This window comes from Topomyia yanbarensis, unplaced genomic scaffold (genome assembly GCF_030247195.1).
Source record: "Topomyia yanbarensis strain Yona2022 unplaced genomic scaffold, ASM3024719v1 HiC_scaffold_29, whole genome shotgun sequence".
In the NCBI taxonomy this organism is placed as follows: domain Eukaryota; kingdom Metazoa; phylum Arthropoda; class Insecta; order Diptera; family Culicidae; genus Topomyia; species Topomyia yanbarensis.
The window spans coordinates 190579-206520 of record NW_026683481.1 but is presented as its reverse complement, the minus strand read 5'-3'; the positions used below and the strand labels follow the sequence as shown (position 1 = coordinate 206520).

The 15942-nt window shown below is 37.4% G+C and overlaps 2 protein-coding genes across 3 annotated transcripts in view; both read right to left on the bottom strand.

Moving 5' to 3' along the window:
- The window catches only part of LOC131695115 (phospholipid-transporting ATPase VB-like), a 216576-nt gene that overhangs the window by 49839 nt on the left and 150795 nt on the right, over positions 1-15942 (bottom strand). The window lies entirely within an intron of this gene.
- On the bottom strand, positions 6478-14738 carry LOC131695118 (uncharacterized). The gene is made up of 3 exons (XM_058983636.1): positions 14649-14738; positions 13312-14589; positions 6478-6664 (listed from the first exon to the last, which is right to left on the bottom strand). The coding sequence occupies exons 1-3, from the start codon at positions 14697-14699 to the stop codon at positions 6485-6487; spliced, it is 1509 nt and encodes a 502-aa protein (XP_058839619.1). The 5' UTR covers positions 14700-14738; the 3' UTR covers positions 6478-6484.

Here is a 15942-nt window from a genome sequence, read left to right as displayed (position 1 = left end):
AAGGTATAGAACAGATAAAAGGCTCATATCAGCCCTCCCGGCCTCCTCGACATACCACTATCGAGGCGTATTGTAATCAACATCTTGAAGCGGGCTTCTTATATAAATCAAATCCTCAGTAGTCATAATGTTGGTGGATTATTAACATGAGAACTAATTAACCTTTAGTAGTAGAACTTGGTGCAAATAAAAACTAAAAAGAGCGAAGGTCCTTATATTTAAATAACTCTATTGAATCTATTGTGGCTTGATGATGTTTACAATACCGTCAATCCCATCAACCTGCGAGAGGGGTATTGTGAGCTGAGGAATTTAAGCCAAAAATGTTGTGCTTATTTGCCCACGGCTTATCGTCATCATACAAATCAAACAACGCTGTGTTCTTCGACTCCATACTTGTCTGATTCTTGGTTGATATGACTCCTCCAACCTACACTCTAATAACTATCGTAAGCTGCCTTATCCCAGAAATAAGATGCTTTTAGGCCCGTACCTAATTCTAAAAATCACAAAATTATGTTTTTCTTGGGCAGTATTTACAAGGTTTATTTTTATTTTGATTTTCTTATGCATTTTATGATCATTAATTTTGACTGTCAATAAATAGATAAGAATAATTCGTATCTACAGGAGTACATGTTCAAAAGAAGCATTAATCCAGCGAAATTTTCCTTTTTTTGTGTTCCATCTGGATCTGTAAAGCTGGATTCTCTTAAGGGATCCCTGCCGGAGTCACTCACTACAATTGCAGACGATATGGAAAAAGGGACCCACCAAAACACTGATTAATTACTGCAGGTCGCGATTCTGATTGTGATATTGAGTAAACGGTTCAGATCTGGGGTCGTGGAGACTTCATGATCGCGTGCAAACGAGCGTGCAAAGTTCGCGCTTGAGACCACGCTTATAAATTCGCGGGCGTAGGAATGCGTGGATGATCGCGAGAGGCACGAACGTATGTATGTATGTAGTAACTAAGCATGTATAAATTCGATTGTATAACAGTGTGTTAATTTGTATATTCGTGTTCCCCAAATCACTAGAATTCCCGGCAATGTCGCCCTGAAGCTTGTTGCCTGCAGTATATGAGCGTCATTTTTAATGGTCCAACTAAAAGCATACACGCTGCTGGGTCCGGGAGAAGGGGCTACCGGATGTGACCAATTTATGATTTTAACCACAGAGGCGTTTTTATGTGGATGATCGCTATTAATTGTTCGCGTTTGTGACCAGGGTTGTATTATCACGTAGGGCTCGAGCGTTTGTATGTTAACAAATCGGATCGGATTGATTGCGAAGACGTGTGTTATTTCGTTCCTTCTACCTATTGTGTGAAACGTGAAAAAATATTTTGAAAAAGTGATTCTGAAAGTGATTTTGAGGGGTGTATAGAAAACTCCACAAATGACTATTGGAATCAACAGATAGGCATATGATTCATTTTTTCTGTTTTTAATTACGAGAAAAGAAGAAATTGTTTCTCACTTGAAGACCACTTGTTTCGATGTGTGTACCGAATCCTATGAAACTTAAACGTATTCATGTTAATCACATCCTGCAGCACTTATGACACATTCCAAAACGCTTTTGCTCTTTCTATAATAAAAAGAAAGAGAAAGACAGTAGCTACTACGACCGTATTAATAATTTTACTATTTTCTAGATATTTCTCTAGGGACCGTTCATAAACCACGTAGACCGAAATTTGAGAATTTTTAACCCCACCTCCCCTCTAGTAGACCTTAGTAGACTTTTACCAACCCCCTCCCCCCCGCCAAAAGTCTACGCAGACTTTTAATTTTTTTTTATTCGCAGGAAATGTGAATTTAGCAGGAAGCACATTATAATGTTCAATTAAAAATAAGTGTTCAGATTTATTTCAAGCTTTTTAAATATTAAAGAAGGATTTTTCACATTGGTTTTTTGTCTATAATTGATCAAATCAATTAATACCGATTCAAGGTGCTTTCCAACGTTTGTGTAGCGGAATACTTCTTTTCCAGGTTAGTCACTCAAATATATGTAAAGAGATACATTGCTATAACTAGCTTAAATTTTGGCCGAACTACACCAACAATGCAGAATTGCTAAAAACTTTTTGAGCCTCACTGGTGCATTCAAAATTGTTAAATTATAAGAAAAAATTACAAATTAATACTGTCGATGTGTACTATCATCTACACTAAAATAATAAACCAAACATGCACACAAATTTCACTTTTCATGAACAAATTTCAATATTTCTAAGATAATAAGATAATCTAAATTGCCTTATTTGATTAAGGGAACGAAGCTATTTACATCTTCCCAAAAATATTTATATTTCTTATGTAATTAATAGCCGTATCACCTTAGAGTATTATCGCAAAGTATCAAAGTTTAACTCCGAATATTTTCGAAGATAAATATAGTAGAGCCGGTTTGCACGGAGTTGCATAGGGTCAAGACGTAAAATTTAACGGGTGTTTAAAGATTTTGAAATCAGTGTAAATGATTGCAAGAGAAACTGATTAACTCAAGTAAACACTTTGTTGTAGAAGTTCAACTACACTACTGCTTCAACCACCGAAATTATTAAATAAAAATAAAAAAAATTAATCTACTTATTGTTAAAAATCGGGTGTTTTGTTGTTACAATGCTTAACTTTGAACATTTTTTAACTTTTTATGGTTCATGCATTTAATGGTCCATGCATGTCTGCTAACTAGTGATGCTTCAGATGATTTCACAGTCAAAATCTTCCGACGAGAGGAATTTTTGGCGATCGTCCTTGGAACTGTCATTTTGTATTATTCCCAGGGCAAAACTATATCAAAATATACGCAAGAAACAAAAACGTGTGAGGTTGTCCAAAAAAAAATCGTGGGCTCTAGGTTGAGTGGTCGCTTAACGAGTAGTTACCTCAATAGTGTACTAGCTCTGAAGTTTCTGCATAAATACTGAATAGGCCGATATTTTGAATACAACTCTCTTTAAATCCCATTCATAATTAGTAATACGAGAAAAACAAAAAATAAAAGTCTACGTAGATTTTTTCAAAGACCCCCTTCCCCCCTCGTAGACAAACGTAGACTTTTGCCAGACCCCCCCCCCTCTGAGTCTACGTGGTTTATGAACGGCCCCCTAGTATTTTCACGTCTGTTATCTTGCTCGAAAACATAACTTGAGGTATTCCCACCAACATTGTGAATATGAATTCATTCACTGTTTCTGATCAATCGGTTCTTATTGCAATCCGAGACTCCTTGCTATGAACTTCAGCAGTTGTTGAAACATGTTCTAACATTATAGCAATTATACTTGCATATCTTTTTATATGTTGCCCGAGTAAACGAAAAGGCCACAATGCCCGTATGCTCAGGGTAAGAAGATTTAAAATGAGTTGAACCCATGTAAACACCATCATCATATTCCGGTAGATTCAATTTGAAACCATATTTCAGTGTGTTTATGGGCCATTGAGACCATTTTATAGTGTTTTGATGGTTGTGAAATTTAGCACGGACCATATTTATGAGAATTGGCAAGGAACTGGAACAGCAAAAAATGTACATTATCTAGTGATATAGGTCCTTTGCCAATATCAGTCAAACATTACTTAAATTAAACGCTAATATTTGTTTTGATTAATTCAGATCATCTTGAGTTCTTCAATTATGTTGTTGATCATAAAATTTCCTAAAAATAATCTCAGATTTTACAGCGCTTGAAAATTACTGATGAAAATCTGAAACAGTATATTTTTCCATATAGTTTGGCGATTTTTTTCATACAAATTACAACCCCATTTTAAAAATGGGTTGATGTTGAACCAATTGGCTCAAATGGAACAGTCTTAGGATTACACGAGGAACACGTCCATGATGACCGTTTTTGTCTCCCTATGCTATGTATTTGAATTTTACTTCATTTTACTACCTTAAATGAATTGAGTCCAATGGAACCTAGATCGAGTCACGTCGATAGCCCCACGTCGAGGTTACGGGATGTTTGCCAAATGTTTTCCTAATTTAACTAACTCAATTGTAAAGCAGGTGGTTTCAATTGATTGCATGAGCAGAATAATCCTATCCTAGTCGATGCAAATGTTCTATAGACGGTTCAGGAATTTCCGACATCTGTTTTAATATCTAACGTTGAACCAGCTAGTGTATATGTGCGTTGGTACTACGCATTCTCTTCCGTTACCATAATTACAAACTATTATCGATAAATATGAGTGTTGAGCAAGCAAATATGAGTTCTGCCATCGTTCATCGTCCGCAAAGTAAACGGCATTGCCAATGTCAATATCACCCTTTCATTCATTTTAATTTTCTTGTTATTGTTGTCGACTCTCCCCCAGAAAGGCTTCCCCACATGCCAGCGAACTATACGGCGTCACACGCGTCAACCAATCGTCGTGTGTGAACTAAGCAGCTTTGCATGCACTTTTACATAAAACTCTCCCAACCTCTTCCGTTGTTGTACAAACGTCACGTGACATTCCGAACAGGTTGTTTGCCTGCTACTGACCGGGTGGAGTTTCAAGAGTGCGTGGCACATGAAAAAGTGCACTGTCAAGGCCAGGTTTATCCGACCGGCTTCATGGTCAAAATAGCATACGACAATGTTCCATACTGGCGCCTGTGTACTTGATACGTACAGAGCTTTTGCTACATATACTATTGGTAGGTATGATTGTAAAATCAATGGAATTTTTATTCTCCGTACGTATGTACTATCTCTTCAATCGGTTTGTTGTGGTAATTCTATTTAGAAAACAGAAATCTACTAAAAGGTGGTTTCACTTTTTGCCGGAAAATTCGATGTAAATAGAAATTGACTCAAACGTTATTTTCGCTTGTCACTCCAATTGCTGGCTCTAATAATTAGTAGTAAGAATAAATAACATTCTCTTACAACCCAAAATTGATTATTTTCTTTCGTATTTTACTGGAATCAGCTGAAACTAATACGTGTTGCTTTTTTTTGCAAAAATAACGTCCAATTTAACGCTACATAGCCCGTTAATCATGTTGTAATGATTGGAGGAATGATTGTTACAACCGAATAAACTGCATACCACTCCTGAACGATTTTAAAATAGTATATTGAGGTCAAAACAACGGTTTTGAATCGTGCTATCCATTAAATGGCAAAAGCCGTTTTTAAAATCAATCTGTTTTGTTAATCTAATCGTCCATGGTGCCTATGGTCACGAATGGGTCACTACCTTTGCCGCAAGTGCATATGGCCTGCCAAATCAGGTATTTCGAAGCGAATTTCGACAGCTTCTTCCGTTTGAAACGCTCGTCGATAGTAAACTTGTCCTTAACCGTCCCGGCAACTGCTTGAAATCCGCGTAGATGTAGGTATCATCATCAATAACATAGCGCCGGTATTTCGGCAGAGTTTTCGGGCGCGCATTTTAACAACACATTACTCTGCCTATAAATGCATATATGTTAGCAAGCGAGAGCCGAATCTGATGTAATATTTGGTATTTTTCGAAATATTTTCTAAACAAAGCGGTTAATTTCAATTATAAATTGTAAATTTAAGCTAATCGACTATATTTATTTATGTCCCGATTTGAAAAATTCTACACCATGTATGTTTTTAATCTTTCTTAGCCCTCTGGACGAAACATTGTGAAACATCAAGTCCCGCATCCCGGATTTCGTAGGAAATAAGCAATCAGCGCACTGTTGGTTTTTTACGCGTTGTGTTCGATTTTTTTCCTGCTTCTGACTTGTGGTCCACTGTCATCCGTCCCTGGAAAATTTGGCCAACTTTTGAGACGGTCGAATGATGTATATCCATCAGTTTTCCCAAGGCACGAGCGTCACAATCCAGGATTTTGCATCTGGATGAACAAAACCCTTTCGCGAACGGTTTGCTAATATTATTCATCTCGATCGGAATCCTACTGCACCTGCAAAATTTCGCACAAACAATTCACTCTAAAGAGAGTGCCAGGTTTTCCAGAATAAAAAAATTAAAATATGCCGCAAAAAATCACGACTTTTCCATTCACAAGCTATAAACAATAGACTTGAAAACGAAACTGTTTCAAATTTGATTAATTTCTGCCCAGTAGGGAAGAAGTTACAATTGGTTGTAACTGTAGCAATAATTTTGTGACCTTTACTGAAATAATTTCATTCTTAGAATGGTAAAGCAAGAGATTTTATCAAGCAATTACATATATGCAAAATTCCTTGTCAGACGTGCTATTTGTATGCTAATTTGGTTCAATATGCTTCGAAACACGCGAAATTTACCCATGCGAACTATTTAGTCATGTCAGGATTGCTTAATTTCAATTTGAGTGGGATGCGTGATACGAGCTATCCGAACAGAACGATACTACATAATTCATTTGGAACACCGAATAGTTTGATGCTAATTAGTCATCATTTTTTAATAAATATTGACGATTGTAACAAATTTATTGAATGTTTTATTAATTTGCGTTATTCTAAGGAAAACGTACAATACTCAACATTGTTGAAAGACGCTAACGAAATCCTGTACCAACATATTCCATCCGGCATCATTCCTTGCGAGACAATAACTGGATCGTCCAACTAGAAGATCGTAGTCTGCACCCAACTGCACATACATGTTGACTAATTGTTGACTGAACGTTTGGATGATTCCACTCGATTGACTGAAGAACTGTTGGAGAAGCATTAGAGGGAGAGCAATTTGTTTTTTAAAACGATTGAATTAATATTTAACTTGAAAATGTCGAATAAATTGTCAGGAAAGAACCGAATCATGCTTATCGTAATGGTATAAAGACTGAAAACCTAATCCACACTCCCATGGAGATATATAAATATCGCATTTTGTCAATCTTTCTGTTAATTAGATACACTCAAGTTTTTTTTTTACGCGGTTTTTTTTTGCGCGGTATTTTTTTACGCGGTTTTTTTACGGATTTTGAAATTTACGCGGTTTTCATTTACGCGGATTTTGAAATTTACGCGGTTTTCATTTACGCGGATTTTGAAATTTACGCGGTTTTCATTTACGCGGTTTTTGAAATTTACGCGGTTTTCATTTACGCGGATTTTGGAATTTACGCGGTATCCATCAATGAGGTTCCCTTTATCGCGGATTCTTAAATTTAAGTGGTCTTCATTTACGCGGATTTTGAAATTTACGCGGTTTTCATTTACGCGGATTTTGAAATTTACGCGGTTTTCATTTACGCGGATTTTGAAATTTACGCGGTTTTCATTTACGCGGATTTTGAAATTTACGCGGTTTTCATTTACGCGGATTTTGAAATTTACGCGGTTTTCATTTACGCGGTTTTCATTTACGCGGCTCGTATCCCCCGCGTAAAAAAAACCTGAGTGTGTATAGCTAAATCAACTATTGCAGCATTAAGAGGGCGGTCTTCTTTGCAAGATCGAACAAAGCAAATTTTTCATTACTTAAATTAATAGATAAACTAATTTTTAGGCAATTTCTGAATCCAATTAGAAATATTATCGATAGTCGAACGCATAAAATCGCCAAACAGTAGGTCACTCAAAAAATACATAGTATTACACTCGAATGTTTGGTTGAGAGCATAGCTGTCGATGTTTCTGCAGTATTATGATTTCAATTATTCATCAAGAAATAAACTATTCAGACGTTTCCGAGCCATTGAATGGAGCAGATTTGTTTTGTTTTCACTTTGGTGTTCGATGTATTAATTTTACTACTTGGCTGAAGGTCAGCTCTGGTTCGTTTGGTTTGCCGCCGTTTTGCTGGTGCCGATAGTAAATCCAGCAGTACATTGTTTTCGCTGAAACAGAATAATCCGAATTAGTAAAGATAAGTAACAGATTGATGTCTGTCTACTTCCTTCTTTTTTCTTTATCCCTTGTATACCTTTCATGAATAAAAGCTGCAAGGGGCAGCCCTATAGGGTTGCACGAACTGAAGACGTAGGACTATACTAATTAATGTAAAATATTTATTTTCTTAGTACATTTAGAGTAATAATAAATCAAATATATTTCTTACGAATAGTAAGTTCAGCAACGAATGTTACATATTGAACCAAACCTTCTTGGTTATCAAGTTATTTCATTTGTAGGCGATCGAATCCAATTAAACTTATTTGAGAAGATCTGAAGAAAGAAGACAGAAAACCGTGACCGATATCGGAAACTAAATCTTTATGCACAAGATCAGCTTTTAAAAATTGTAAAAACTTTTCCATTGTGTGTGGTAAAAAACCCGGACCGGTGAAGAAAAATCAAATTTAAGACAAAATAATCACATTTCATGTATAGACCAAGCTTTCTAGTTTTATTTTGCCATCATTTTAGCTTTCGTAAAGTACGTATACAAATGTAGCGAATGCAGTCGTCTTAATCATATATCTGTGCTTTCCATCGATCCGCGTAAATTTGTTGCTAAGAAAGTTTTCGCTTTGCGCAATGAAAGCACAGATTGCCATCATGAAGGTTACGCATGCATCCATTAACAAACAGAGATACCACATTTAAATCTGTGTTTCGGTCAAAAATATCATTTTACTATCTGTGATAACTGAAACAGGAAAAAATCTGCGACAAATTTCCGAAAAATCTGTGAAAAATGCCAATATTTCCAAAAATCTATCAAATTATCTTCAAAATGCCAAAAATCTACTATCTGTTATCAAAAATTGTGAAAAAAATCTCTGACATTACAGAAAATCTGTGAATATAGTAACCCTGCCAACAAATTAGATATACCTACATTCGCCTCAAACATTGAACCCAAGCGAACAAAGCAAAATGAGTCAACGCGAAAGCGAAAGAGACAAATAGTACCACGGCACTATGTTTGCAAATGGAGCTCGAATGTATAAGCGATTTTGTGTAGGAACAACTGTGTTCGAGAAGTGTACTGGAAACGAACACAAAAGAAAGCATAGCACTGGATAGCGCACCTCCACAATCAGTGTAATGGAATTCTCACTCAGCTACACTGACTTTGAAAACACACTGCGCAGTGATCTGCTCCGCCTGCCGTTCAACAGACAACTGAGCTTGTCCGGCCAAATCCGTTCTTTAAATAGTTGATGATGACGTCATTCATAGAAGCGCCATAGCCATCTTTCCTTTAGACTGTCTTGAAAGGGTATAACCCACTAAGAGTGCGGCAACTACAACTAATTAATCCAATGGAAGTGCTTCTATCAATGACCATGCGGTAGACTTGGGTGCAACGCCCAACTCCTACTTAGCAGAAGGCAAAAGACTCTTCACATTTCCTTTCGATCATGTCCATATGAGCCTGCCTAGTCCTAGTTTTCCGTTCTAAGTTTATAACTGATACACTCTAGAATACCTATCCGTCTTTCAGTTTCATTGCTTTCGTTGTCTCTTAGTCTTAAATTTGCCGAAAATAGCCAACAAAATCGATACAGTAGAACCTTGCGGCAATTGAAACATAGTAATAACTTACGTTTGTGTTGGTGACATAACCAACAGCAAAAAAATTCCCGGAAAATATTACCAAGACTTGAATTGACAATCATTGACTCACCAAAGATATCCCCTTTTATTGACTGAGCTAAAGCCACACAACAATATAACTGCAATGTGGCATACCCGCATACATAAGATTCACTTGAGCGCGAACGATCCAGACGCATTGAGTTGCGGATCATGCATGTATGTGAATAAAGCAGTTACTTTTTTCTGTTCAACACCGTTTCGTGTATAATCGCATAAAAATAATATATGTGAACATATAGATTTTCATCGTTCTTTTCATTTATTTTCAGCGTTTTACTAAACCCAAAACTTGACGAAAATTAAGGCTACTTCGGCTGTATCCAATGGGGAAACAGATCAAGATAACGAAAGCAACTATGTGTAAAAAATCACCCCAGAGACAGGATTCGAACCTGCAACCCTTGGGACTCCGGCCCAACGCACAAACCCCTATGCCATCACTGGGCTATGATGACGTCCAGGAAGCACACAAGATTATCGCATTGGCGGCAGTGATGGTACCACTGCGAGATCACACATAACCGCCGCTGACACCCAAAACATTTGATCTATTTAATTTCCTCGCTAGATACCAAGACCCCGGGATTTTCAATATCATCTGGAGTCCGATTTTTAGTTCATTGCCCATCGTACTTCGGTGGATGATAGAGCTAATGGAGACTGTCGATATTCTGTTCCTTGCCCAGTTAACTGAGGTATGACAAGAGCGAACCCGTCGGTCGAATTGGATAATCAATTCGTTTTTTTGGGTTTTGACGTAGGTGCCAATAGCTCATTTAACCTTCAAAAAGGCAAGCGGGTCTCAGAGGCCTGGCACGTTACAATTTTTTAGTTACAAAAAAATGTGTATGCAGTATAAGCTTGGGCATGGAAATTTTGATAAGTAGCTTTGAAATCTATAACAAAAATAAAGAATTGTGAAATTTTCATCTATGGAGTGATGCGCAGCTATGTTTGAATTTTTTACATGCACAGGCCCGTTTTGCATGCAATATTTACTACGAGTTTTATACATTAATATTTATCTGAAAAAAACATTTTGATGAGTTCATCTTCATATTAGCAGGAATTTTTTCATGTTTTGATTGATTTTATCTTTTTACCTTTTCTTATAAGATAAGATCTATAATAATAATATATATAATATATAATATAGATAATATATAATATAATAATATAGATATATATAATATATATAATATAGATATATAAGATCTTGAAGGTTTGAGCGAATTCTATACATTTCTTTCATAAGAAATGTAAAAATAGCATACGATAATGACGTGTGTCATATTTTTTTGGGTAAATACTTTTATTTCACCCACTGTGGTCTACTTGATAATTATTTGGATACAACATAACCTAACTCTGTCGTTATTGTCTATTTTTGTTGCCTATTCTTTGTGTTATAGTTGTCATAATTATTCAAATTGTAGGATATAAAAGCAACAAAAAATTGAAATGGCTATAAGACGATATGCCCATGTTTTCAATCGTCTCAAAGAATCTGAAATAATGGAAGAAATTCGAGCAAATTCAACAGCAGACGATTCCGAAACTGATTTGCAAAGCGAGGAAGAAGATGTGAATGATATTGCTTCCGACGATGAATCTGATGCAGACTCGGAAGAAAAATCTGAATATGTACTCCGGTTATGCATCAGAAAAAATTAATAGCAACCCAGAAACATTTATTGGTCATGTTCAAATGAAATGGAGCTCAGAACCAATCGACAGTCAACGTGATCTTCCGAGTACTCACCTTTTGGAAAAGTTAGCCCTTTTTACATCCATCCCCTTTACGCTGAAATCGGGATTTGCTGCGTGTTCGTACTCATCATCCTGTAATTCCGGAACCGGAAGTCGGATCAATTAGAAATTCAACAGCAGCCAATGGGAATGCTGTACCTTTCATTTGAAACCAAGTTTGTAAAAATCGGTAAAGAATTCGCTGAGAAATAGGTATGACATTATCTTAGAAACTTGGTAAGTTCCCCCCGGGGCATTAGGAACCGCCATAGCTGGCCAATGTGGTCGAAGTGCCTTCAGTGGGTCATTAATGATCTAGACATGCAAAGCCAAGTAATGTTGCACATATTTTAATATACATTGCATCATTAGGACATCATGGTGGTATCAGTTTCTATGGAAATTTGCTGTGTGATTGTACTCTTCAACACGTAACTCCAGAACCGAAAGTCGGATCAATAAAAAAAATCAATAGCGACCGATGGGAAGGCTGTACCTTTCATTTGAGACTAAATTTGTACAAATCGGTCCAGCCACCTCTGAGAAAAATCAGTGAGATTGTTTGCCACACACACATACACATACATACACACACATACAGACATTTTACGATCTCGACGAACTGAGTCGAATGGTATAAGAGATTTGGTCCTGCTGGTCTCGGTTAAAAAGTCGAAATTTCGACCGATTGCAGAACCTTTCTATATGAGAACGGCAAAAAGGAATTTAGACGGGCCTGAGAGGCCCGGCTTGCCTTTTAATGTTAGGATTTTAGCTTGCCTTCACAAGGCTTAAGACAGAATAACGACAGTATGTATTAGCTCCGTCACCCACCGAAGAACGATGGGTAATGAACTAAAAATAAGATACCACACGATAATAAAGACCCCAACCTATCTAGCGGAGAAATAAAATAGATCAAATGTGTTGGGTGGCTGTTGCTAATGCGATAATTATGTGTTCTTCCTGAGACGTGACCATAGCCAAAAGATAGCGTAAGGGTTTGAGCATTGGTCCGGAGTCCCAAGGGTTGCAGGTTCGAATCCTGCCTCTGGGGTGTTTCGTTTAACTCACCATTTCGATCTGTTTTCCACTTACGTTAAAAATCAAACAAACGAATTAATTATTTATGACAAAAATTGACTTCTAACTCCCCCCGACTACTTCGACATTTTAATGAACAGTGATTCATTATGCGAAACTTAGCCAAGTTCCGATTTTAACATGATTCATCTGGATCGTGAAAACGCCTACTTTTGTGGATTAAAAAGTGCTATTCTTTCGATCGAATTAACCTCTCATCGACACCAGGCATTGAAGTATGGTGAAATCCCACGGATGTGATCATACAATTCAAATTGCAATAACTTCCGATTCCGCAATGAAATATTTTCAAATGCGAACAAACAAATAATTCGCCTCCAACTACAACATGTAACAGCCACAAAAGATAACCTGAATAGTGGTCGCCGTGGCAAAGGTTCCCGTACCAGGAAAACATGATAAACATATTTTTTGTTAATTAAGGTTGCATCAAAATCGAAATCATATTTTGATGTCAGCGTCAAATTCGAAACTCATTTTAATTTCAGTTTATGATTGACGAATATGATATCAACCTTCCGGCAGTCGCGCTAGTGCACTGAGTGCACGTTGCTCTGAAAATCTAGCGAAATCGTCTTAGAGCACCAGCGGCTGCTCGTTCAGTGAGCAATAAGCGCGACTTCCGGAGGGTTAAACAGAGTTTACATATTGCTGCGCTTGCATAAAGTGCGTTTCCTTGACATTTTTGGCTTTAATTGCCTTGGCAAAACAAAAAATTGAATGCTTATTTTTTGTTTGTCTAATTGGTTTTAAATTTGTTCTTGCTAATAGCAGAAATGAAATGAGGTACACTCCACTTATTGTGCCTCCTACGATATGGAATCAATTCTTGACTTCCGCTGGCGAATTCCACGCGACCAACTAGGCTGGGTTTGTCCAGATCAAGATAATATTGTTATCGACCTCCTAGTGGACGCCAGCCCCTAATAAACGAAATGTAATTAGGAATCGATAACTCACCGCCGTTATCTGGGCATCCGTTGCAATTCGCGTAGTCACTGGACTGTTGTTGGTGATACCAGCAAGCATTCCGTTCAACAGCTGCAAATAGTACCGCACGTCAGCCTGTATACTGGATGCAACTTTAATTTGAGTGTTGGTAGGTGTTGTCAAATCGAAGTTCGCTCCCGATAGGCAATCTTTCATTGAAACCATCGCTGCAGAATATCCATTGATAAACGATTGAGTGGTCTGTGTTGAAGCGCATGAGATCCCATTGACTTTTTGAAGCATATTTATGCTGATATTTTCAAAGGACTGCGCACCAACGTTCAGCATATTGCTGGCCGATTGCAGAACTTGGTCGCTTAGCTTCGTTCGAATATTGTCCAATTTGGCAAGAATCATCTCAGTCTGCTCGGTGGCATTGTTGATGTAGCTGTTAATCAGCATGGTTACAGCGCTGGAGTCTGTCTCTGCCGATGAACCCAGATAGAGATCGGTAAACGTGTTGATTAGTTTAATGAAGCTATTGGTCAAAGTTTTCACCGGTTGATAAAGCGAGTCAGTCGACGAAGTATAGGTATCAGGAAGCAATGACGCCGTTGCCCATGATTGTCTGACTGTTGTGTCCAGTGTGGAGTAGCTGGAGCTCATTGTTGAGATATATGTTCTAAGATTGGAGTTAGCTAATGCCACGGTCTTTACAAAGAATTGAATAAAGGGTAGAGTGATGGTACTTTCGAATTGATTGAGCTGCCTGATAGTGCTGGAAAATTCAGATAGTAGTGTTTGTGGTAGAGATGCCAGAATGGTGGCTGGAGACACCGAAATTGGATTAGCTGCACGAAGAGCGATTAACTTTGGGTAGATATCGACGTTCAATTTGTGGGAGATATTTTGTAATGCTAGCAACGTGATGGTTAGATCTGGTAGTGTGTTGGAGCTCAGCACTGATGTCCAAAGGGTTCGATCATTTGATGAGAGGAATGTTGTAGCGTTTGCTATCGTTGCATTGATGGTGACAAATAGAGTATCGATGTTTGTGGTTTTGTCAGTAGCAGCAGTTCTGATGGCGGTAAAAACCTGTGTCATTTGGTAGCACAATCCACTGAACGTATTGGAGAAACTTGTCGCTAAGTCGCTTAGAGTTATTGAATTAAAGGTTTCGCTCGTTAAGCTGTTGGCTGTAGAACCAATGGAAGAATATGTCGAAAAAGCCATCACACTGACAGTTAGAATGTCCGTCGAAGGAGCAAAATAAGACGATTCGCCTAAACCAAAAAATGCGGACGATGGCTGAAAAAATGGTTGATAAAAGCTCGTTCGGGTATTGATATAAGTACACTTACACTTACTTGAATCAAAAGACCCAGGAAAAAGAACCAGCACACGTTTGCTTTCTTCATGTTGCTAGAACTCGAAATATACGACTGTGGCGCGCTCGAAACGTGTTACAATTTGAAAGAAAACTTTTCTTGAAAAGCTGTTGCAACTGTGTAAATATTAAATCCCTTCTGTTTAAATTTATCGGTTTGGGTACAATTACAGTGGGAAAGTTTACAAAACAATTTGGTTAAAATTCGTGCAAGAAACAAAATAAGATTGGGCGTGGCATTAAAAACAGGTTTTGGTCATTTTTGTTCTAAGCTGAAATTGCATCCAATTATAAATCTGACCGGAGTAATATAGTTAATTAGCGGTTCACCTTTTCCATTGTCCATACCGATAGTGTGAAGTATGGCACATTAATTAGTATCGTATAATTTGTGATCACGCAACATTGCTACGAAATACTAAAAAAGGTATTCTTTTGATGATCAGTATTAATCTTGTAAAAATGGAATATGTTAACAGTCAATGATCTTGTCAGATTTTTGTTGAGCTTCATATGATTTAAGCGACTTATTGCAGTTAGTTTTCCTAAGCAAGATATAACTGTAATATAGTTTTCAATATATTAAAAAATATATATGTGTCTTCCTTTGCATACTACGTATATATGCTTAAAAAGAAAATATTGATATTTGCCAAAATATTTGTATTCCAGTCGATTTACGCATGTGACAAAATGAATACTTCTGTGGTAGAGACTGTAACTATTTCTAAATAACTACAGGGGTTCAACTCGGTTAATATTCAGGTATCTGAAAAAGGAAAAAATACAGTGTTGTAATATCGATTCAAAAATGATACGAACTCTCTAATGTTTTGTTCAACATAGTGCTGGAAGATGCAACATGAATATTTCATATGCAAAGGAACGAATTTTTGGCTTCGCAGAAGGACATTGGCATCTTTGGCGTTGATCGCAGATCAGTGGAAGATGCATTCTTGCCTTTTCAAAGAGGTCTCAATGACCGATAGGTACACCAAAATATGGTTTTTATTTGGGGTCTTCCTGATAATGGCGATTATTCATATCATTTGCTCGGGTAGCAGCCCAGTCAACTACGAGGAGAATCTGATACATAAAAATCAGACTGCAGAATCGTACAGCCGCATGAACCACGAGTTTACAAGCCGACAGAAAGCTGATAAAAAACGGTAGACTACAGTGGACCTAGCATGTAGCACGAATGCCGAAAGAGAGACTACTCACCAGAAATTATATAATAATCATCGGCAAAACCAGATACCGGACATCCAAGC

What these genes read in the sequence shown, in the direction of transcription:
- LOC131695118 (XM_058983636.1), bottom strand. Translation starts at nt 14,699, where the DNA reads ATGAAGAAAGCAAACGTGTGCTGGTTCTTTTTCCTGGGTCTTTTGATT. An exon ending in TCCTGGGTCTTTTGATTCAA is followed by an intron (nt 14,590 to 14,648) that starts GTAAGTGTAAGT and finishes CCATTTTTTCAG; the next exon opens with CCATCGTCCGCATTTTTTGG. An exon ending in CGGATGCCCAGATAACGGCG is followed by an intron (nt 6,665 to 13,311) that starts GTGAGTTATCGA and finishes CTTCTCCAACAG; the next exon opens with TTCTTCAGTCAATCGAGTGG.